This window comes from Pleurodeles waltl, chromosome 4_2, assembly GCF_031143425.1.
Source record: "Pleurodeles waltl isolate 20211129_DDA chromosome 4_2, aPleWal1.hap1.20221129, whole genome shotgun sequence".
Taxonomy (NCBI): domain Eukaryota; kingdom Metazoa; phylum Chordata; class Amphibia; order Caudata; family Salamandridae; genus Pleurodeles; species Pleurodeles waltl.
In genome coordinates, this window is record NC_090443.1 from 1,035,090,802 (window position 1) to 1,035,115,583 (window position 24,782).

Sequence of the window (24,782 nt, forward strand, 5' to 3'; positions counted from 1 at the left end):
GTTTATCTTGAGGTATTTAGCGGTCATTCCATCCCGTCTTCTTGCACTGTTTATATGGATGTGGAGAAGTGTGGCACAATGGTTAGAGCGGCAGACCCTGATGCAGAGATCCGGCCCGGGACCAGGGTTCAATTCCCACCTCGGCGGGTCTTGGGCTCAATTCCCTTGAACCAGATAATTCTCGCCTCGGTGCCTAATCTAATTAATGGGTCCCACTCTGTAACTCTTGGCAATAGCTTGCTTAATCTCCACAAAGGCCCTGACAGCGCTTGGATGCCTGGCTTCACCCTGGGGGTTGCCCAGGAGTGGGTGCCTCACAGGGAAAAAGCGAGGAGGGGTTCCACAGCGGTATGCGTACAGCGCCTTGAGACCCTAACGGGTGAGTAGTGCGCTATACAAGTGCGAAGTTTACAGTTTTTTTAAAGCCCTCTCCCCACATCTCACTTGTTCAGGTGACACCCATCTATGTCATTAAAGGGCTCTGATACATTACTGGTTCCCCTTCTCCATCAATGCCCCAAAAGTATTCAAGTGTTTCTCTCCCACTGTATCTTTTCTCTTTTCCAAGTATTTAAATTACTCTCTCACGCGTCAACCTTCTTCTCTGAGAACTATTGAAATGGCTTCAAGGCACCCTCTTGTGCGGGCTATAACCTGACGGGTGTCAATCCATCCGTCTTGCCAAGATGTCTGGTGCAGACCTCCAACCAGCTCTGCTGTAGATGGCATTTGACAGCCTTGTCCTTATGAAGATGTGAAGGCCAAACCAGAACCTTAGGTCATGGAGTCCGATGGTGTCCGCAGACCTGCGGCACTGGTTGAAGGACAGGGTGACCTAGATCAGTGGTTCTTAACCTTTTAACTTCTGTGGACCCCAACTTAATCATCACTTGGATACCGGGGACCCCCCATGGAATCATTACTGTAATTCGGGGACCCCTACTGAGTCATTACTGGAAGCCGGTGACAGAAACAGAGCAATAAACATTCAGCAAACAAATACATAAATGATGACATATTTCATTTCAGTCCCAAACAAGTATTGAAAAAATAGTAAAAATATATAAATTTGTATTGGAAGGCTTGTGCTTTTCTAAATTCAATTGAGTCCACTCATCGTCAATACTATATTATATTATATTTGATGCATCAGCCCTGCTCCCATCACTTAATCTGAGGATACTACATTCATTTTTTGCCTCCGATTTGAAATTCCAACACATTTAAAGAATGCTTTAAAATGTTAATTTGTACATTTATCTTCTTGATTTATATACACTTTATTAATCAGTTAATATTATTTAATTTTCTGAGCAGTTGCCAACCCCCTGAGTAGGCGCTGTGGACCCCCAGCGGTCCCAGACCACAGGTTAGGTACCACTGATGTAGATGAAAGAGATGGTTACCCTTCCTGTGCTTACTGCCTCCAGTTTATGAAGGTGGCGGTAAAAATATTCTTCAGCCTCTTGGTGGCATCTCTAACTATTCACCCAATCAACGCCCTGCTTCCTGCACTATCCGTTGCTCTGCGGGAAGGAGTTCCAGGGTTCCCTACCACAGACTGGCTCAGAGCTGTGGGGGGCTCTTGGCACACCAGGCAATAGTGTGAGAGCTCTCTCTGGGGTACTTCAGAACAGTGTCTACAACCCACCACAGGAGGCCCTGTCAGGAATGTTGTAGACCCTTGGCATTGGGTGTATTACTGGTATCTGTAAGGTGCCCATTTGCAGCAGGAGGTCTTTAACGTGACTTTGCACTTGGCACTGTGAATACTGTGCCAACTAGATGGTTTTCACTTATCTGGACGATACACAATAGTACAATAGGCCCAAGTGGACTCCCTAATATCACCACTACCCATAAAATCTGAATGCCCCCTAGTTATCCATTCTTGCCCCACTCATTTTCAAACTCAACATGGAATATCCTGGATCTTCTTGGTGGAGCGTGACATCACCAGTGCATCGACAAAACGCAGCTCCATCTTGAGCGGGCGTCAGCTACACTCCTGGGTGTCAGCACAATTTAAAGTAATTCAATGTCTCTCATCAGCTGTGGCTTGCTTTGGCAATGAATAAAAGATTGATTGAATAAGATGCAAGTGAAAGGATTGCAAGTAACCCTCATCCCCCTGGCTCTGGTCTTTTGCACATCATTCAAAGGCATGCGTAAAGAATACATCACAGGCCGGCGGGCACCAGGTATGTCTCCTATGCCAGAAAAAAGCCTTCTGCTCAACCACCAGCTACCACTCTACAGTGCAATCACTCATCCATTGGCCTCAAAGGGGACTACACCTTGGTTACTGGCCTCCAAGAGTGAGTCAGGTCTACCCCAGCCCCTGAAGGGCAACTTCCACAGTATGAAACACAAGCCGATCACCCACATCTGCTAGGACCTTCACTCATCAAGTTCAAATCACTTGTGCCAGTTACAAAGCAATCCACACCGGTAAACTGGACTACCCGGACAAATAAATTTTTCTCTCTGGCCATGCCATCCATCACAAACATAGATGCTTACATACCCGAGTGGAATGGGAAAACAGTAAAATTGAGTTTTTCCTTCCACAGATCCCAGCGCTGGAACAAGCTCTCACTTGAACACCGATTGTTCTACACACACCTTCATGAAAAAATAACCACCCTTCCTCTCCTCTCCACCAGTTACCTCCTCCAAGCTATTAAACTTGTTTTGTAACTATGTGTGCATTTACGCCCATACTCACCGGATCAATTCCGAAGGGATATGGTCCCCTGAAGACACCGGTGATGTTGGGGTCCAGAGGGGGTGGAGGTTTTGCTGCCAGGTCTGCTAAACTGCAAGAAAAGCAGTGGTGATTAGAGACTGCACACGTCAGCTGCTTATCAGCTAAAATAATGATATACGTCAGACACCATCATCATCTGCACCATTACATTAGACAACGGAAAGCACTGTCCATCAGACATCACTCACTGCCCTTCAGACATCACCTGCTGCCCCTCAGTCACTGCCACTCAGACATCACCCACTGCCTAGAAGACCACGTCACCCATCAGACGTCGCCCGCTACCCATCAGACGTCACCCATCAGACGTCGCCCGCTGCCCATCAGGCGTCACCCACTGACCCTCAGACATCACCTACTGCCCCTCAGATGTCACCCGGTGTCCCTCGGATGTCGCCCGGTGTCCCTCAGATGTCACCGACTGCCCATCAGAAATCACCCACTGCCCAGGAGACCACGTCACCCATTGCCCATCGGACCACGTCATCAATCAAACGTCATCTGCCTCCATCAGAGAGCATCACCCAGTGAAACGTAGACACCGTTACTGTCATCTGCTGTGTGTCAGACATCAATAACCTCACTGGCAGCAAATCTGACACCATTAAAGTCTTTCACTTCAAACCAGCAATAATTAAGATAATTCCTTGAAAAGAGAAAAATCATGCCAACAGTGGCTATTCAGCTGATCATCTGTCTCAAACTTCGTGATGGAGCTGCCCATTCAGCAGCCATATGTCAACTGTTTAATATCCTCCATTACAAATTATTGCTCCGAATGGTGTCACGAGGAGTACATGTACTTGCCCCAGTAATCGGAGACTGCAGGATAATGCATCGTGGACACTGTCAGTAATCTGAGAGACTGCAGGATACTGCATCTGGGACACTGTCAGTAATCTGAGAGACTGCATCGGGGACACCGTCAGTAATCTGAGAGACTGCAGGATACTGCATCTGGGACACTGTCAGTAATCTGAGAGACTGCAGGATACTATCGGAGACACTGTCAGTAATCTGAGAGACTGCAGGATACTATCGGAGACACTGTCAGTAATCTGAGAGACTGCAGGATACTGCATCTGGGACACTGTCAGTAATCTGAGAGACTGCAGGATACTGCATCGGGGACACCGTCAGTAATCTGAGAGACTGCAGGATACTGCATCGGGGACACGGTCAGTAATCTGAGACACTGCAGGATACTGCATCGGGGACACGGTCAGTAATCTGAGAGACTGCATCGGGGACACGGTCAGTAATCTGAGAGACTGCATCGGGGACACGGTCAGTAATCTGAGAGACTGCATCGGGGACACGGTCAGTAATCTGAGAGACTGCATCGGGGACACGGTCAGTAATCTGAGAGACTGCAGGATACTATCGGGGACACTGTCAGTAATCTGAGAGACTGCAGAATACTGCATCTGGGACACTGTCAGTAATCTGAGAGACTGCAGGATACTGCATCGGGGACACGGTCAGTAATCTGAGAGACTGCAGGATACTGAATCGGGGACACGGTCAGTAATCTGAGAGACTGCAGGATACTGCATCGGGGACACGGTCAGTAATCTGAGAGACTGCAGGATACTGCATCGGGGACACGGTCAGTAATCTGAGAGACTGCAGGATACTGCATCGGGGACACGGTCAGTAATCTGAGAGACTGCAGGATAATGCATCGTGGACACCGTCAGTAATCTAAAATACTGCATCGGGGACACGGTCAGTAATCTGAGAGACTGCAGGATACTGCATCGGGGACACGGTCAGTAATCTGGGAGACTGCAGGATACTGCATCGGGGACACTGTCAGTAATCTGAGAGACTGCAGGATACTGCATCGGGGACACCGTCAGTAATCTGAGAGACTGCAGGATACTGCATCTGGGACACCGTCAGTAATCTGAGAGACTGCAGGATACTGCATCGGGGACACGGTCAGTAATCTGAGAGACAGCAGGATACTGCATCGGGGACACGGTCAGTAATCTGAGAGACTGCAGGATACTGCATCGGGGACACGGTCAGTAATCTGAGAGACTGCAGGATACTGCATCGGGGACACCGTCAGTAATCTGAGAGACTGCAGGATACTGCATCGGGGACACGGTCAGTAATCTGAGAGACTGCAGGATACTGCATCGGGGATACGGTCAGTAATCTGAGAGACTGCAGGATACTATCGGGGACACCATCAGTAATCTGAGAGACTGCAGGATACTGCATCGGGGACACCGTCAGTAATCTGAGAGACTGCAGGATACTGCATCGGGGACACCGTCAGTAATCTGAGAGACTGCAGGATACTGCATCGGGGACACCGTCAGTAATCTGAGAGACTACAGGATACTGCATCGGGGACACGGTCAGTAATCTGAGAGACTGCAGGATACTATCGGGGACACCGTCAGTAATCTGAGAGACTGCAGGATACTATCGGGGACACCGTCAGTAATCTGAGAGACTGCAGGATACTGCATCGGGGACACTGTCAGTAATCTGAGAGCCTGCAGGATACTGCATCGGGGACACCGTCAGTAATCTGAGAGACTGCAGGATACTGCATCGGGGACACCGTCAGTAATCTGAGAGACTGCAGGATACTGCATCGGGGACACCGTCAGTAATCTGAGAGACTGCAGGATACTGCATCGGGGACACCGTCAGTAATCTGAGAGACTGCAGGATACTATCGGGGACACCGTCAGTAATCTGAGAGACTGCAGGATACTATCGGGGACACCGTCAGTAATATGAGAGACTGCAGGATACTGCATCGGGGACACTGTCAGTAATCTGAGAGACTGCAGGATACTGCATCGGGGACACCGTCAGTAATCTGAGAGACTGCAGGATACTATCGGGGACACCGTCAGTAATATGAGAGACTGCAGGATACTGCATCGGGGACACCGTCAGTAATCTGAGAGACTGCAGGATACTATCGGGGACACGGTCAGTAATCTGAGAGACTGCAGGATACTATCGGGGACACCGTCAGTAATCTGAGAGACTGCAGGATACTATCGGGGACACCGTCAGTAATCTGAGAGACTGCAGGATACTATCGGGGACACTGTCAGTAATCTGAGAGACTGCAGGATACTGCATCGGGGACACCGTCAGTAATCTGAGAGACTGCAGGATACTATCGGGGACACTGTCCCAGCTTTGAGGCCATCTTTTCAAAGCTAGAGAGATGACCGGGCTCTGCACCTGCCGGAGAGACCCACTGGAGAGTAGAAGAGAATTCTGCGAGATTTCAAGTTTCTTTGCATGCGTGACAGCAGGCATTGCTTTAAACACTGAACACCGTGCTCGGGCACAGCCGTAGCCATGTGCATCAATAAAGGTCAGGAGGCAATTTAAGATTGCAAACAACAAGTACAATTCTGCACATTTTTATTACAGAATTACATATTTAACAATGGGGGAATAAGTAATTGGTGCAGAACCACGTGATATTTGGCAAGTGCTGAAACAGGGGTCAGAACTCAAGTCTCCGTACTGCAAGGACAGCAGGTTAGACATCAGTCCCCGCCCCTCCCGCGAGGCATTATATGTTACACAGTTAGGATGGCGCCTCTACAGTTATGGTAGAGATGCTCTGTCCAGAGAGTGCGGTCTTCGAACAACCTGTACCTGGCACCCATTTCACAATTCCATATGAACTTTCCCAGAAGACTGTACCCACACAGGTGGGTTTGAGCCTTTAAAGTTTTGTGCACCTTGGTCAGGGGAGGGTAATTATGCCAGGGCCCGATGGGGTTTTTCCCTTATACATTCCCTTAGGAGTGTTTCAAACACAAAACAAAACCCACTGGATGAAATCACACCAAGCCTGGCCTGAGGGTATAGCTTGGTCTAACTTAGATTTAGTGACTGTTTTTGGTGTAATCAGTTCAGTGTTTTGTTTTTTTTTAACAATGAAAACAGATCTATCAGCAGTTGGTTTGTGAACTGGTTAAATTTTTACTACAATTTCCATGAGGGCCGGATGCAAAAGGGGAATGCAAGAACTGCTTCTCCTAGTTTCTAGTTTATGTTTACTGGGTACTACAGGGGAGGGCACTGGGCACAGCGTGGACCTGTGCCACACCTATTACCAGGACTCACAGGGGGCACTCGCGGGGCACCTCCAGCACTGGAAGTTGGGGTCCCTCACACATGGTGTGATCCAAGGACATACGTGGTGCTCAGTGACTTCAAGACTCCACCAAAGTTTGTCCAAAGAAGTTCAGGGGCCCTGTGGCCAGGGAGTACTCAGGGGAGTGGATTACAGGCAACCTCTGGGCACCTGCTTAGAGTACCAGGGAGTTAATGCTTGTCTGCTGTTTGAATTGGAATGTCTCCTGTATGGCGGTAAGTGCCTGACTGCATGTAAGTCTGGTATTCTGGCTTTGTTCGACCCTGGCATCATGCCAATCTAGCATGTTTATAGAAGCCTAGGCCTGCCCCAGGAAATGCAAGAGCCAAAACCTGGTTCTGTGACGTGGAGGGGCGCACCAAAAGGTTCTTCATAATGCACATAGGTCTGCCGTAGATGACCAGAGGCAATGACAAAGTGGTCATTGCAGTGTCCTGTGAGTTGTAATATGCCCAGACCTTTTGGACTGTGCCAAGGAGAGGCAAGCATACTGGCTCCCTCAGGTCAAGTCTTGCTGTTATGTGAAACCTAGACCCTTGCACTGACACGTCACGTGCTTGCATGTGCAATAACTTTAGCACACGTATGGCAGTCGGACTTTGTGCGCTGTGACTGTCTGAACAGCAGGACAAGTGGGACGCGTTCTAGATGTCCCTGGTTTAGAAGGCGGCGGGAGGTAGAGCTTCTGCAGGCAGTGTGGGTGCACCGCCTGTACTCCCGCGGCAGGAGGGTGGAGATCCGGGCAGCGAGTGAGGCGAGGGAGGAGGAGACAGAGGTACCCTATAGAAATTCAATGAGGGCCTTGTTAGCAGGGAGCTGCTGGTTACTTCTTCCGGTGCACTGCCGCTCGGTTGGGGTTTGGGATGAAGGGAGGGACTGCGGTTTCCGTTGTTCAAGGCTGGGAAGTTTTTAAGCTGCATCTTCACTGTCGTCTGTCCTGGATTGGTGCTTCAGCAAGGCTACTGAAAGCCAGGTGCCGAGATCTCGTACTTAATTGTGCGCTTGTTCTGCAGATTCCTGCTTTGAACCAGCCCGATTGCTACCCGATGTGAGAGCCATCACCTCACACAAAAAATACATTGTCAAGAAGCAAAGATGTGGAGCGAGCAATCCTTTCATCTCCAGACCTCCCCATCTCTTCCAGAGTTCGAAAGTCCATGAAGACCCGGCTATTCGGCTAAAAGACTTCACCCTGACAGTGCCTGGAAGCACTCACGGGTCACAAGAAGTGCTCTACACATCTATTGTCTGGGTGAGAGTGGCACCACAATCTCCTATCTGGAAAACACACATCGGAGTGCGATCCAAACCCCAGCACTTCGATCCATTACTAGGTTCTTCATGAAGGCAAAGCCGCCCGGGGCACTCGAAGGACGACTGTGTGACCAGGGCCGACGTCTGCCTGAACAGCTGGACCCAAGTGACATCATCCGAAGTCTCTTTTTTGCAGACACAAAACGTGTGAGGGGGATATAGAGAATAGGTCTCTTGTAGCCAATTCATGGTTCGCCGGTTCATGGACATAGAGGGTGAGAGTGGCAGTGGTGTGTGTGAGGGAGTTCCCTTTATGGACTAGGTGGTCTCACACACATTATAGTGTCATGCTTCTTCGTACGACCACCTAGCCCCACCCAGGTAAGATGATACCACCTGGGCGGACTCAACCTCGTTGCTAAAAGAACTCTGAGGGAGTGCTGACATTTTATCTTGCTGGATACGTCAAAGGATCCAGTTGAAAGGTGTGATCGATAATAAAATTACCTTACAAATCACCTGTTCGATATAAGAATGTAATACAGGTGTTTGTAGGTGAGGTTAAAAGAACAGTGGGGACACCTTTCAGTTTAATGATTCAAAGTGTCTAAAAAAGTGGGGACCAACATCTTTCTGCCCGCGCTAAGAGCCTAAACGGTCTGGGGCATTCTTCAGGGCCAAGGATTCCTAATACGTGAGGGGCTATATTGATATGCTAACAATGAGAAGGTAAATATTCAAAAGCACAAGGGGCCTACCTGGTTATGCTCTAGAGGTATGGCCTAAAGGAGAAACAAGATCAGAGTTCAAAAAAAGTGAAATATGTGCCACATCACTCCACATCACTGCACACAAAGGTGTAAACATCATGCCGTGGGTAATACACACTTACATGCAAATATTACTATGGCTATAGCATGGGCTGCTAGCTCATGTATGTCTGACCCTATGCATACAAGGCAGATAGCCTCTGGTCTGGGGACATGCGGAGGGGAGTTGCCCCTTATAGTCACACTCTATGACGGAAAATCGATTTCAAGTCAGCATGGAGAAATATAGGTGGAGGGGAGGGATTGTAAAGGCACAAACAATACGTTTATGTTGTTCAGTGCGTGAATTAAAGGTCCTTCTCGATTTTATGACATCCTTTCTGGTGTGGAAAATGCTGCGAAAGGAGCTGGTGACAATACAACAGCAACTTCATGCATCGGACAAATGAACAGAGAGGGTTACTTATATTTGGGGTGGGTCTAGAGTGCTCCCACTAAGGGGAGTAGCCAACTTACTACTCCAAAGGCGGCATCTTGGTACTTCACCTACGTGGTCCACGTCCTAGCCGCTTGATCAACTGTGCCGGGGCGCAGGGATCTTAAGTAGGAGACCCGTCTGGGATCGTTCGTGCCGCATAGTGGTCACATGTGCCCCTCAGCTGTGAGGTGCGGCCGCGGCACATCTTCCGGGTTCTCCGGCCTCTGGGAAATGGAGTCCCAGCGGCCGGCGTGCTCATGGGAAGCATGGTTGCCTCGGAATGACCACGCGCTGTTGCCTAGGCTCATCGGAACTGTTGTCCCTGAGCGCTAGGCAACCGGCCGAGTCCTCCGCTGTGCAGGGTGACTGGAGGGTGAAATGAAGGGGGGGTGCGAGGGTGGGTGTAGGGAGGGAAAAGGGTGGGATGAGGAGAAGGGGGGGTCATACAAGAGCAGAGGGGGAGGAGGGGAGAGAGAAAGGGGGAGAAATTTGGGGGTGGAAGAAGTGGGGGTTGACACAAGGGCAGAGAGGGAGGGGAGAGGAGAGAAGGAATAGGGGAGGATGTAGGGAGTGGAAGAGATAGGGGGGTAAGAGGGGAAAATGGGGGTTGTGATGAGGGAAGGGGAGGGAGGGAGATGAAAAGTGCCCCAGAGTGCGGGAAACGAAGAAAGGGGGTTTGAGGGGGAAGGAGACGGGAGGTGGGCGTTTTGATTAAGGGGAAGAGAAGGGGGGGCAAAAAGAAGGGGGAAGGAAGGAGGAACCTACAGGGAGGACCATTGAATCTCATCATGAGTCCTGTGGTGTCAGTATGTAATCTCCAGACCCATCTCTGTTCGTAATATAACTGTTTTTTTTCATGTTTGTAGTCTGGTTGCTTAGTTTGTCTATGACAACCCATTCCATATTATCAGGGGAATGATTGCTCCGAATGTAAAGATCTGTTAGACAGGTTGCATCCAGTCGGCATCTGATGGTGCTTCTATGTTCACATATGTGTGTGCCCATGCTCCTTGTAATCATGACGATATACATGAGCTGGCAGCGGCATTAAATCATATAGATGACGTTTCTGTTATTGCAGTTTGAGAGTGTCCTCAATTCCCATGGGGTCTGTAGACAGAGTTCTAGTTTGGAGGCTTTTTTTGTGAAACGGCAGACACTGAAATGGCTAGTAGGGGGGCGGTATCTGCTATAGTGCAGTTTGTTTGTTCACAGGAGCCCCAGCGCGTGGTCACGTAGGAACTACCAAGTCACGGATGCTTTTGGCTTTTTTGACAGCATTGAGCGGGGGATCCAAGGGTAATCCTCCGGATGTTAGAATCTTCCAGTCCTCCTTAATTATCTTTTGGACTATATTAGATAATGGGTTAAAGGTGGTTGCACAGATTAGGTTGTCCTTCTTTTCGGTTCGTTGGGATGGTTGCAGCAACAGGTCAGGGACTGACCCGGCTGTAGCGAGCCCTTTTCTCTGCTCTTCTAGTAAGGTGGGCTGGATAACCTTTTGCCCGAAGTTTGTTAGTAAGCTTCTTGGCATGTTTGGTATAAGTCTGCCACCCCAGAGCAATTGCGTCATAAGCGGAGAAATTTACCCCCTGGCAGATTCTCCTTCAGGGAACGCAGGTGACAGCTCTGGAATTGAAGAAGGTTATTCCTGTCTGTACGTTTATAGAAAACTTCGGTCTTCAAGAGGCCATACTTTTCAGATATAAGGAGCTCTAGGAAGGAGAGTTCTGTGTCACCTATAGTTGAAGTGAATCTCAGGTAGGGGTTTAAGGCATTTAGCCAATCCACGAATGTTGTAGCTTCATCTCTTGTTCCTGTCCAGATCGAGAGGACATCATCAATCTAAAGTTTCCATAACTTAATATGGTCATAGTAAGGGTTTTCGTCATTCAAGACATGTTGTCTCTCGAAGTGATCTACATAGAGACAAGCCAGGCTTGGGGCGAATGTAGTGCCCATAGATGTTCCGTGCACTTGTAAATAGTAATTATTATTGATTTCAAAAAGATTCCTCGTAAGTGCTGTATGTGCAAGGTCGAGGATAAACTCAGGAGGTGTTATTGAGTTCCATGTGCTCTTTTTGAACGGTTCACAAACCACCTCAGGGGTGGCTTCCTGGGTTATGTTGGTGTACAGGGACTCAACATCCAGAGTTATCAGGGACTCATTTTCCCTATCAAAATCCAACCCACTGAGCAACTTCAGTACATCTTTTGTGTCTTTTAGGTAAGTTGGTATCTTTTTTACAGGTTTTAGTAAAGAGTCGCAAAATTGTGAGAGGGTCTCTAAGATAGACCCAATCCCAGATACTATTGGTCTCCCGGGAGGTGGATGTTTATTTTTATGTATTTTTGGCAACACGTAAAAATGAGGTGTTTTGGGATTCTCTTGTTTTAAGAAAGCTGCCTCGTGTTTAGTGAGACATTCATTGTCTTGTCCTTTAGATATTAAAAAGGCTATTTCTTCCTGGATCTCAGAGGTGGGGTCTCTGGAAAGTTTTTTATAATGGTGGGTGTTCCCAAGTAGGCGTAAAAATTCCTCATTATACATTGTTCTTGGCATTACCACCGTGGTGCCGCCTTTGTCTGCTGGCTTAACAGTTATTGTGGTGTCTGCGGTGAGTTCCCGTAGTGCTGTTAGTTCCTGGGTGCTAATGTTCTGGAAGTTATCTGAGGGAGTCACTCGTAGGTTGTCAATTTTACGACTAACTAATTTTTCAAAGGCTAAAACCTCAGGTGGCATTTGGTTGCTGGGGGGAGTGAACTTGGATTTGGGCCGTAGCCCAGTGTTCTTGTCTAGTCCAGTTTGGAGATTGGATGTACAAGGAAGACGGTCTTGAGTTTTATTTTCCTGAAGAACTCTGCCAACTCGATTCTCAGTTTGAAGATGTCTAATTTAGGAGTCAGAACGAAACCAAGGCCCTTCTCTAGGGCTCTTATTTCATTGTCATTTAGCGTTCTCTTACTTAGGTTAATGACTGTGCTTAACCAGTTTGTCAAATCTTGCTGGGGGTGTTTTCTTTGTGGGTTTCGGTCTCTACTAGTTCCTCTCTTGGTCTCCAGCAGACTCCCTTCTTTTTCCCTCTCCCTCTTCCCTGGCCTCTTTCTAAAAAAGGAGCATTTGGATAGGCCCAGGGTGCAGGAGGCGGAGGGTTCATAGGTGGCTGAAACTGGGTGGGGGGGCCCATAGTTGGGGGGGTCCATCCCCATGGTTGATTACTCATTGTAGGGAACTGAGGCATAATTTGTGGGTGATTCAATCTACTCCTTTGAGAGCCCCGCCGACCACGTCTAGGGCGTGATATTTGGGGAGAGTCGGTATCTGAGTCGGAGCTCGTATAACCTCCTGAGGATGTGTCGAAGGGGTTAGAAGATTTAGAGACATAGGGGGTTATTCTAACTTTGGAGGAGGTGTTAATCCGTCCCAAAAGTGACGGAAAAGTGACGGATTTACCACCAGCCGTATTACGAGTCCATTATATCCTTTGGAACTCGTAATACGGCTGGTGGTATATCCGTCACTTTTGGGACGGATTAACACTCCTCCAAAGTTAGAATAACCCCCATAGTCTTTCCTGGATTATGGGTATATTCTCTCAAGCGAGAATTTTTGCAGGTCCTTCTGAAATTTCGAAATTTTGCGTTGTGTTAAATATTCTTTGAATTCATTAATTGTCTTATTTGTTTCTTCTAACTTTTTTTTTTTTTTAAAGATAATGTTGTTAGTCCTGTTTTTAGATTATTTTCTGCTGTCTTTATCTGGATTAATAGGGCTCAGATAATCTGGTCGCTGTCTTAATAATTAAGATTAACCGATCTCGTGTACATTTCCAGTCTATCATAGACCAATCTTTTCTGAACTCCCGATCTTCCAAGAAGATCCGGGGTTCAGTAGTGACAATAAGTCCATTGGGTGCTGAATTATTACACAAATATTCTGTCAGGACTGCAGCCGAAGTCTCCACTTTCTGCTGGAGGAGCAGAGTGACTTTCTAGTGTCTAGAAGTCTGTCGGCTGCCTGCTGAGAGAGAAGGAGGGGCTCTTGTCCACGAGGAGAGATCAGCCTGCATCTTCCAGACATGAGGAACAGGCTGAGGAAGCAGACTGCCCTGAGAGTCAAGCCAGGACCAACTTGTGTTTTAAAGAGGTCCAAGAGTATTTCTGGGTGGCTTCTCTGTGAACTGCACCAAAACACTGCATGCACAAGCACCATCAAGTCAACTCGAAGACCACACTGCATCAGAGAACTGGTGATGCCACTCGAACACCAAGAGAAGAGGAGCTGCCTTGCTGCTGAAGCAGGCCAGGGGGCTGCAACTGCTGAAGACACATCACCAAAGATGAATGGGCCCCTAGGCCAAATACGAATAAATAAATAGAATAAGAGACTAAAGGTATGGAGAGGAACCGTATACGAGATAAGACTTTTTAGCCAAATTCTCTGGGGTGAGAATTCAAACTGAGTTGCGCATCTAACCAGTGGAGTTAAAAAGTGATATGCACCTGTGCCTACTTGATGCCCATGTCCGCAAGTTTCTGTAGGATGGCAGACATTACATATCTCCTACAAAGGGAAGAAGGTACCGAGAGGGAGCGTAGCACCTTGCTGAAGATCATAACTGAGATTACAATCTTGTACTGCAATTGGTGTCCCCCACACTACCTCCCTGAGAGGCCCGTGACATCTCACCCTCACTTCCCCAAGAGTTTAGTGAGAAAAGGGATGTGCCTGACCCAGTACACAGAGCCACAGTACGTGGATTTAAGGACACCATTGGCAAAAAGCCTCAATACTATGTTGGGGTCCAAAGGTTTCTGTTTGTCCTGAGGTCCCCCGAACGGGGGACGTCTACTAAGAAGAACTACTAATGTTATTGGAAAACCTTAACAAATCCTTACCTATCATTTTCAAGGGAGTTTATGGCTAGGTGCCAACACCTAAAAGCCACTTAAAATCGCTAGTTGCGGTGAGTGACAACCACAGCTCCCACGCACTGCAGTGCTCGCAGCCTCACATGACATCTCCGATGACAACAGAGCCATAAGCAGTGCTTTTAATCAATCAATCAATCAGGCGGTACTTGTATAGAGCAGCTTATCACCTGTGAGGGTATCCAGGCACTGAGATGTGGGTTGGTTGAAAAGCCAGAGCTTCTTCCTGAAGTCCCTTAGCGAGGGAGATGGAGATGCTTTAGGGTAGTTATGGTTGTGCTGCATTCCACATTTCAGGAATTCTAGTTAGACTACGGGCTTTGGTTTGTAACCTTTGTGCCTTTCAGCTTAAGGGGTTCTGTTTACTCTGGTGTTGATTCTGATGTCGCCACCGGGGGTCTGGAGTCAGATGCTGCCCTTGGGAGCCTGAGGCTGCATAATGACACTCTCTGGGATGTAATATCTGCTACTTAGTGCTCACCATGGAGTTTTAAGCCCTGGCTATCACTGGAGCACTTTAAGTTGGAGCTACATTATGCCTTAATTTAATTTTCCTCTTTCACCAGGATGTGCTGATGCAATATTTTTATTAATGATTTTAGAACTCAGTGCCGCGTCTGAACTCCATTCTCAGAGACAATGTTTGCAAGGAACGTTTTGCGGAGTAAAGACAGAAGGCCACTGACAAGGATACAGGGAGAGTCAGACACTGAGATGCAAATGTGCTATATGTGAGACAAAAAATATGAGACACAGGCAAGAGGATCACAAGAGAGGCATTAAAGAGCGAGGAGGTGGCAGAGTAAGAATGAAACATGAGATGGACATGAGATATGAGATGGACACAGATAAAGAAGGATTGGGGAGGACATCCAGGCACACAATGGAGCAGAACAGAGACACAAAGGGAGCGGTATGGGTAGAAACAGGCTACTGAGGCACAGAAAGATTTGGAAACATAGACTTAGGCAGACTCACGTCCAATGCTTGGCTTCGACCATTGCAGACACATTCCAGGCCGAAGGAAAGATGGTGGTGGCTTTACTGAAACATTCATTGTATATGAACCCGGTGTAGATGGAGAACAGACCCATCAGCAGGATCAGGTAACGACCACCGAACATGGTATTCCAGATCTGGAAAAAGCAAGAAGTGGGCAATAGAATCAGGAGACGGGTCTGTCAAAGCCATTCAGCAACCATAAACAGGGCCTGTCTAGAGCATGAAGCCACTCTAATCATTCAGCCAGCTCAAAAATCCAACCTGAACTCAGACGTGTGCAGGGCTTGCAGACAAACCCTCAAACCACACCAGAGAAATGGTTCTTGCTATCCTACAAGCTTATCTTTCAAGCCTACATTTGTTTAGATCATTCCGCCATCCCAGCAGGAAAACTGAGACAACTGCTAAGACATCAAGCACATCACTGATATAACCAAAGGCCAACCCTGGGAAGAAAAAGAAAAAAAACTACTATACAACCAAGCGTCCACCCAAAGCATCCAAATAGACTTTGGGATCTAGCCAATTGTCTCTCAAAGGTATCAAACTACCCTAGTCAAGCAGTCCTATCCCAACATCCAACCAGAAGAGGGATTAAGATAAGGCAGGTCAGACAACCACCTAAACGTCTATCCAATGACCCTCAAATCCAGCCCAAGAAACGTTAATGAACAGTCTCCCTAAGAGATCAAGAGCACCACAAGATTTAACCTGCAGAAGGTTCTGCGCAGGAATCCGCTGACTTAACATCTAATTCAAAAAGTCAAAGCAGAGACGTGGCCCCAACATAAAAACTGAGAAGGTGTTGGCCAATGTCCAGCATCCAACCTGAGGATAGATCTGGCCTTTCATGTGAAGAACCACCATTTGCAATGAAAGTGGCCTCTAAAAACATCTCTGAATGTCTCTACTGATTATTCCTAGTTGGATTCACTACACAAGTTAACTCTGGTTTTCTTTGGCCCGGGCACGGGGCTCCAATGAGCTTCCACCTTTCTCCTCTCTGGAGCACCAGTCTCTCCAAAGATGTGGGGGGTTTTGCAGGACTTCCAATACCTCACCTCATTTTCAGATTTTTTCATCTTTTTACTGTTTTCCTCAATAATCATCCAGATGGCGAAGAAAGACATGAGCAGGCCATGCCCGATGTCGCCAAACATCACAGCGAAGAGGAACGGGAAGGTGATGATGGTGTACGGAGCTGAGAGAGAGAAGTGAAGGAGATATTGATGGATATTCATATGAGAAAGAGGCTGACAGACTTTGAGAAGAGAGTACAGTAAAGCATGTAAGGCTCAGAAAGGGATGGTAGGCAATAAACATACTTGGGTTCACTTCCTGGTAGGTGCCCACCCCGTAGGCATCGACAATAGCTTGGAAGCCACTGGTGAAGCGGTTGGTCCGGGTAAGGGTGGGCGGCTTCTCTTTGCATGGGATGCTGTTCACAAACGACTCAACACCGGCTCCGCTCTTCGAAAAAACAATAGAAAATGTGTTAATGGTAAGTCCCAGGCCTCCAGATGTCAAACAAGGTACAGCACCACTTTAAAAAGAATTTCCAAGATCAAGATCTGGTCCTACAATCTAGCAACACATGTCTCACTTTGGAATCTTTTTCTGGTGCTGTCCTTGCTAACATTCCGACCCTGGTTACCATAATGGTCTACAGTTCAAGGCGTGCCTTGCGTTTGTGTGTTCAACTGTCCGTACTCCATTTCACATACCAGAAGCAGAACATGTTATATACATAGGTGTGCATAGCGTTTTTCTCAGAATTAAAACATTATTTCAAAATTGAACCGTGTTAACGTTTAGTACATTTAGATTTCAATTCTTCAAACTGGATCCCACAAGTACAGTCAACTACATTAATCAATATATGCAAAAACTACACATTGTTTCAAACAATATGTTGAATAAATCCAGTGAAGGGTCTTCATGGATCACTAGACACACTTATCAAGTTTTTATCAGATGTCACTGTCTGATGAAGCGCGTTCAGAGGGGAAGACCAACTTGATTTATCTGCCCAATACAAACACTGAATTTTTAAACCCAACATTAACATCAACTGACCCAATGCCAACTCGATCATGAACCAACTCCCCATCATTAGAACAAAACGCTGCTTGCATGTGACCCCGCCTGAGGACCCTGGACTCCCCCATCCTCCTCACCGAGCCTTGGATGAGTGCCTGCCGCACCCGGGGCAGGTCAGCCGTGGGACACCAGACCTCTGCGATCAGGCACTTGTTGGTCACATCCACGCTGCACTGGTTCAGCACCAGGTAGATCGCCTTCATCTTGCGTACTTGCACCCGCCAGGTGTGCAGCCGCTCCACCACCTTCTGCAGCACCTGCTGCAGGAACTGATCCGACTGAGCTAGGACCTGCGGGCAAGAAGGGGAGCAGGGATCAGCTTCCTGGGTGTGGCAATCTGGCCTTTTGTGCATTCTCAGATTCCACTCCATCCTGGCCTCCCGCTACTTCGTGAACCTAGCCTGGCCTACCGTCGCTTCATCGCTCTCTCCTGGTCACCTGTCACTTTGTGAACCTAGACTGGCCTCCTGTGGCTTCGTCACTCTCTCCAGGTCACCCATCACTTTGTGACCCTAGCCTAGCCTCCAGTCACTTCGTTAATCTGTCCTGGTCACCCATCACTTCATCAATCTGTCCTGGCCACCCATCACTTCATCAATCTGTCCTGGTCACCCATCACTTCTTCAATATGTTCTGGTCACCCATCACTTCTTCAATATGTTCTGCTCACCCATCACTTCTTCAATATGTTCTGCTCACCCATCACTTCTTCAATATGTTCTGCTCACCCATCACTTCGTCAATCTGTCCTGGTCACCTGTCACTTTGTGACCGTATCTCAGCCGCCCGTCACTGTGTGACTATCGAGGTCACCCGTCACTTTGTGACCTTATCCTCACCTCCTGTCACTCTCTCCAGGTCACCCAACCCTTTGCGACCCTAGCCTAGCCTCCAATCACTTCATCACTCTCTCCAGGTCACTCATCACTTCGCGACCCTAGCCTAGCCTCCAATCACTTCATCACTCTCTCCAGGTCACCCATCACTTCGCGACCCTAGCCTAGCTTGGCCTCCTGTCACTTCCTCAGTCTCTCCGGGTCACTCATCCCTTCATCCAGCTGTCCTGGTCACCTGTCACTTTGTGACTGTATCTCAGCCGCCCGTCACTGCGTGACTGTATCGTGGTCACCTGTCACTGTGTGACCCCAACCTGGCCTCCTGTCACTTTGCCACTCTGTTCTTGTCACCTGTCACTTCATAATAACTCCTTCCTGGTCTCAGATCCCATTTCTCACCACTATTGTCCTTTCTTCATTCTCTGGCACCACTTCTTTCTGGTTTCCAGTTCTTTAACCTACTTTCAGACTCCCCCCCTCATGTTATTCTTTGTCTCCTCTCTCCTCACATTTGGTATCATCACCTCCTCTCCCCTCAGCTCTCTCCTCTCTACTGTACCCCTCCCTCACTTTATCACACTTCCTCCCCATCTCAAGATGTCCCATCTTTCTTTTCAGTGTCCACCTCAAAGGTGTCATCTGTGAGATCCCAGCGCACCCGGTCCCTTGGGCCCACCAGGCCCTTACCGAGCGCATGTCCTCTATCTGGGTCAGCAGGCCCTGAAGGGTCTCCAGGCGGTCCACCTCCCGGTCTGCATACGGATAGGTATGGCAGTGAAAGCTGTCAACAGGGGCAGAAAACAGACCATCAGATCACAAAGGCAGGAAGCCGGGGAGAATAAAATCATTTTTGCTGATTACTATGACCTGTCTGATGAGGTGGACCTGAATGTCACACAGGAGGTCTCTCAATTAGAGACTGAGAACTGTGTCCACAGATCTTTTGAGTAGTAATGTTGGGCCTGCAGATTGAGCAAAGTTATTGTTGCAACATGTCCACCGCTGGTGGCCATTTGAAATGTTAATAAAGAAATGTACACGTGACTCACTGGTTTTTAACTTGACATCTGTTTTATAGGAGAATGATGTGGCTGGATCCGGGATCCAGGATAGTTTACCACATTGGAGAACACCTCAGGTGTGAAACGGGAACAACGGTAACCAGGTGTTTGCGACACAGGAGGAATCCTGGAATCTTTCTGCATTCAACTCCATATACAGACTCAGTGGAACTGATGCAGCTTTTAAATTTCTCTTCAAATCTCCCTCAAAAACAGACCCCATGATTCATGCGAATCCAAAACAGATTTTAAAGTTGAAAAAAAAACGTGTTACAGGTAAGTAATTTATTTTTCAGCATAACTCTGTTACAGATTCAGGGCCTAATTTAGATTTCAGCGGATGGGTTACTCCATCACAACGGTGATGGATAGCGGGTCCGCCGAAACATAAATCCCATTGTATCCTATGGTATATATATTTCGGAGGATGGGATATCCGTCACAGATGTCTCTGCAAAGAGGTGGTGGGTTGAAAGCACAGTTGCTCAAGCTAACAGGCCCCATCAACACCTGCACATCCTGGTGAGCCTTTGAAACCAAGCACAAGGCTCTTGTGCACGAGGAGTGACGTTCAATCGATCAATCAATCAGGAATTTGTAAAGCGCACTACTCACCTGTGTGGGTCTCAAGGCGCTGAGGAGGGTGGGGGGGGAGGTGCTACTACTGCTCGAACAGCCAGGGCTTGAGAAGTTTCCTGAAGGTAAGGAGGTCTTTGGTCTGGCGCAGGTGGGTGGGAAGAGTGTTCCACGTTTTGGCGACGAGGTGCGATAATGATCTACCGCCAGTTGTAGTTCTGCGGATGCGTGCGACGGTTACAAGGGCGAGGTCAGCGCAGTGGAGATCTCTCTTCTCCCATTACCCTGACAAGAGTGCGAGGTCGCAGGAGGTACCTTCATGTCCTTTTGGCTGGGCTCAGAAGTGGGGAAACACCCAGAGTGCGCAGATTTTTGAGCTGAATAAAACAGCAGCATCAGGCTCGGTGGAGGATGAGTGCCAATCCCAGATGGATTCTATTCCTCCCATACTCATTCGATACAGTCTTCAGCCTGCTCATATGTACCTTATGCATCCATGCCAACCCTCCGGATAAAGGCAGGAGACTACCAATTTCAAGGCTTGTTTCCTGCCTCCTGGTTGCTTCATTCAGAAACCCGATTCAGAGTTTTGTAAAACTACTAAAAATAAAATGTTGATGCCTGTCACACACTCCTCCCCTATTCCATGGTCTGGGAGTTTGTCATTACAAACTCCATAGTTCCACAATGGCTTCACTGAATACTGGGAAGTTTGGTAGTGTGGGATTTATTGAAAAAATGCACACAGAGGGCATCTTAGAGATGCCCCCTGTATTTTACCCATTCCTCTAGTGTAGGACTGACTGGTCTGTGCCAGCCTGCCACTAGCAGACAAGTTTCTGACCTCATGGGGTGAGTGCCTTTGTACTCACTGAGGCAAGAAACAAAGCCTGCTCCACCTCCCCCTGCAGGAACTGTAACACCTGGTGGTGAGCCTCAAAGGCTCAGGCCTCGTGTTACAGTGTCCCAGGGCACTCCAGCTAGAGGAGATACCCCACCCCTCCAGACAAAGCCCCACTTTTGGCGGCCAGTTCGGCGGGAAACTTAGGAAAAACAGGGAGGAGTGACCACTTCGGCTGGGCCCCCCCCTATGGTGTTCACAGCTGAAGTGACCCCCTCCCTGCAGAATCCTCCATCTTGGTTTGAAGGACAGGGACCAATAGAGTTAGAAATGTGCCCCCCTTCCCAAAGGGAGAGGACACGAGGAGGGTGTAGCCACTCTCAGGGACAGTGGCCATTGGCTACTGCCCTCTGACCCCTTAACATCCCTAAATCGTGTATTTAAAGGCTTTCCTGAACCCAACTCACCAGATTCCTGGCGACCAACAAGAAGAAGGACTGCTTAGCTGAAACCCCAGCAGAGAAGAAGGAAGACGACAACTGCTTTGGTCCCAGGCCTAACGGCCTGTCTCCTGCTTCAAAGAACCTTGAAAAGAACAGTGACGGGTCCAGTGGGACCAGCGACCTCTGCCTAGCTCCAGAGGACTACCCTGCACCCAAAAGGACCAAACACTCCCAAGGACAGCGCCCTGTCTAAGAAAAACCAACAACTAAGGACTCCCACCTCACTCTGGATGCGTGAGTCCTGACCACTCTGCACCTGACGCCCATGGCCCGTGTCCAGATCGTCCACCCAGCTAGAGAGAGTCCCCAGGCGATTGCGAGCAAGTGCCTACTCTGGGTTGACTTCTCCAGCCCTCCACGACGATGTCTGCAGAGAGAATTCCAAGGCCCCCCGGACTGCGAAGCTCCGGACGAAGATATCTGGCATCTAAAGACACGCTCACCCGCAACCCCCAGGCCTTGGAGAAACCGACACCCAGTGCTGCCATGCTCAGCAGGCAGATCTCCTACCAGTCCAACTGGTGATGTGCCCGAGACACCCCCCGGACCTCGCCTGCAGCCTCTGAGTGATCCCTGGGGTCCCTTCATAGACCTGCTTCGGAAGCCAGACCTCCTGTTTGCACCCTGCATCCGGCCGCTCCTGTGCCGCTGAGGGTGTGCCTACTTGTGGCCCCTCCAGTGCTCCTTCAACCCCGTCCCCCGGTCTGCCCTCTGCGCCGCAGATTCTTACCTGCAGGCAGGCCTCATTCCGAGGACCCCTGTCTCTACAGGAACCCACATTAAATGTTCTCATCTTTGACCTCTGCACCCGGCCGGCCCGTGCTGCTGGGGATGGGTGTTTAGGGCTAACTTGAACCCCAACCGGTGGACTTCCTAAAACCGGAGACTGAAACTGTAAGTGTTGTACTTACCTGCAAATCGAACTAATATTTCTTCCCCCCCAGGAACTGTTTCTGAAAATTGCAGTGTCCATTTTTAAAACAGATTAATGCCAATATTTCAAGAACTGTATAACTTGTCGATTTCAAACACAGTACTGTTGATACATGTGTGAAATATGAAGCTACTGAAGTACTTACCTGCAACTTGAATCTTGTGGTTCTAAAAATAAATTAAGAAAATATGCTGTTGCTATATGAAAACCATTGGTCAGGGGTTAAGTCATTGAGTGTGTGCTTCTGCTATAGTCTGTGTGTGTACAACTGCTTTGCACTCCCCTCTGATAAGCCTAACTGCTCGACCACACTACCACAAAAGGGAACATTAGTATTATCTACTTCAGCCTCGGTTAAGCCTCTAGGGAATCCCTAGACTCTGTGCACACTATACATTTTGATATAGTATATACAGAGCCAACTTCCTACACAGACAATATAGAAAAATAATACAATATCCATCTTAAAAATTCCAGAATCACAATTGCTGTCTCTGTATATCTGGCACACAAATAATACGATGTACAAACAGCCAACACGTGTTTTGTCTTATAAAAAAAGACTTCTTCAGGGTTTAAACACAATACCATGCTAAGTGAATTAGTAGTCATAGCCAAACAATGGGTTTGGAACATATACCATCTGTAAGTCGAAAAGAGAAATCTCCTCAATCAAATAATTGGAATTCAATTTAAAGCCATGCAAGGAGGATAAATGATTTTTGGAATGTATGGAATGGATAACTTCTTACGTTATATCCATTCAACTTATATTATATTATGGGCCGGAGATTTTAATATTTAGCCTTGTTTTGCCCCAGAGACCGGATTTGTGGGTTAAATAACCAGACGAGGTGGGCTATGACCATATTTGCCACAATGATTATGGAGATGCTTTAAATTCAATTGTACCTAAACATGATTTATTGTTGTAGAGATGCAAACATGGTGGCAATGGGGAGGTGATTCTATCTTTTAGGTCGAGAAGCTCTTCATCGGTTATCGACTACGTTTTAGTGTCTTCTGCTGCTAATAGCTTGTGTGGCATCCCTTGTATTGTTCAATCTGTATCAGTGACCTTGATCCTATTATCCTCCTGTTTTTATTTTGGGGGCCATGGCGGGAGACTTGTACTACAATGAACCGGGATGTCACACATGAGGCTAACGGGTGAGATTAAAATGGAGAGGCATTGACCCTGGGGGTGTTTTACAGAATATTGTGCAGGGGTGTCTGTATGAGTTGAACTATTGTTTACAGGGTGAAGTAGTTACAAATAGGTCAAGCTGCTTTGAAGTGGTTATCTCCTGTATCAATGCCCTTTTGACACGTCAAACAAAAGCTATGCAGTCCAGGAAGAAAAGAGGATGGTTTGATCATGCATGCACTAAAGCCCTAGGGGAACTTAAACATGCTCTTGCAGCTTCCCCGGAGATTCTGTGGTGTTAGGACCCTGCACATCAAGTACAGGGAGGCCTGGGAGACAAGGAAGATGTTGCAGGAGGAAGCATGGTCAAAATCAGCTTTGACCGCAGAAACAAATGATAGTAAACTGTTTTGGGAAACAGTGAACACACCTTTCCTGTCTAATGAGGCATCCCCTGAGACAGGTAGCAGTGTTCCTTGCTCTGCATGGGTGGTCCATTTCTCTGATGTCTTTAAACATGATAATGGGGCTGGTGATCTAGCTGGGTATGAAAAGTTGAGAAATGGGAATCCCATTCATTTAGATATTACCATTAATGAGGTAGGTTTAGCCCTCCACGGTAGTGCTGGGGCAGGGCCCCCGGTCCTGATGGGGTGCCTGTGGATGTCTTCAAATCAACTATTAATCTCTGGGGTCCAATCCTTACTAGGGTGTTCAATTCTGTAGTGTCTGGAGAGATCCCATCATCAATATGTAAAAAGGGCGATAAATCAGATTCTAAAAATTACCATCCAATATTGTTACTGGGCTTGTCGATGAAGGTATTAAGTAGGATCTTCTTGTCAAGGTTGGAAGAGTGGGTACAGGGTCATGATATTCTATCCCCTGCTCAATTTGGCTTTAGAAAGGGGCTGGGAACTACCGAGCAATGGGTAAACCTAGATTTGATCACTGGGAAGTACACAAGGCCAAAAACTGGGACCCTATAACTCTGTTTTTCAGATCTCAGTAGTGCCTTTGATCTTGTAGGGTACGCAATTTTGCGGCCTACATTGCTGGACTTAGGTACCTCGAGGGAAATCATCGGCTTTCTAGCCTGTTTGTATGAAACTTTATCATGCGTTAATGGGAGAATGTACCCCCCTATTCAAGGTTGTGAGAGGCATACAACAAGATTATGTACTAGCCCTGCTGCTATTTTCTTTATCTTTTAATAGGGTGGATAATTTGTTGCAGACCCTTCAATCTGATCCACCACGCGTGGCAGGGCGTCCTATACCTACGCAGATGATGCCATCCTGATTTCTAGGACCCGAAAGGGACTTCAGAAATTAATTAATGCTTTTGAGGAATTTATTGACTCTAAAGGGAATGGTGATCAATAAACCAAAAACTTTTACGATGGTTTGTGGCCAAAAGGCCC

General features: G+C 47.8%; 1 protein-coding gene across 3 annotated transcripts in view; it reads right to left on the reverse strand.

Annotated features, from left to right (window-relative positions):
* The window catches only part of TCIRG1 (T cell immune regulator 1, ATPase H+ transporting V0 subunit a3), a 114,382-nt gene that overhangs the window by 38,335 nt on the left and 51,265 nt on the right, over positions 1-24,782 (reverse strand). For all 3 annotated transcript variants that reach the window (XM_069232951.1, XM_069232952.1, XM_069232953.1), the window contains exons 8-13: positions 18,985-19,078; positions 17,539-17,751; positions 16,687-16,831; positions 16,423-16,562; positions 15,338-15,495; positions 2,729-2,819 (exon numbers count right to left, since the gene is read on the reverse strand). In XM_069232951.1, coding sequence (XP_069089052.1) covers positions 2,729-2,819; positions 15,338-15,495; positions 16,423-16,562; positions 16,687-16,831; positions 17,539-17,751; positions 18,985-19,078 — 841 coding nt within the window. The remainder of the gene's footprint in view (positions 1-2,728; positions 2,820-15,337; positions 15,496-16,422; positions 16,563-16,686; positions 16,832-17,538; positions 17,752-18,984; positions 19,079-24,782) is intronic.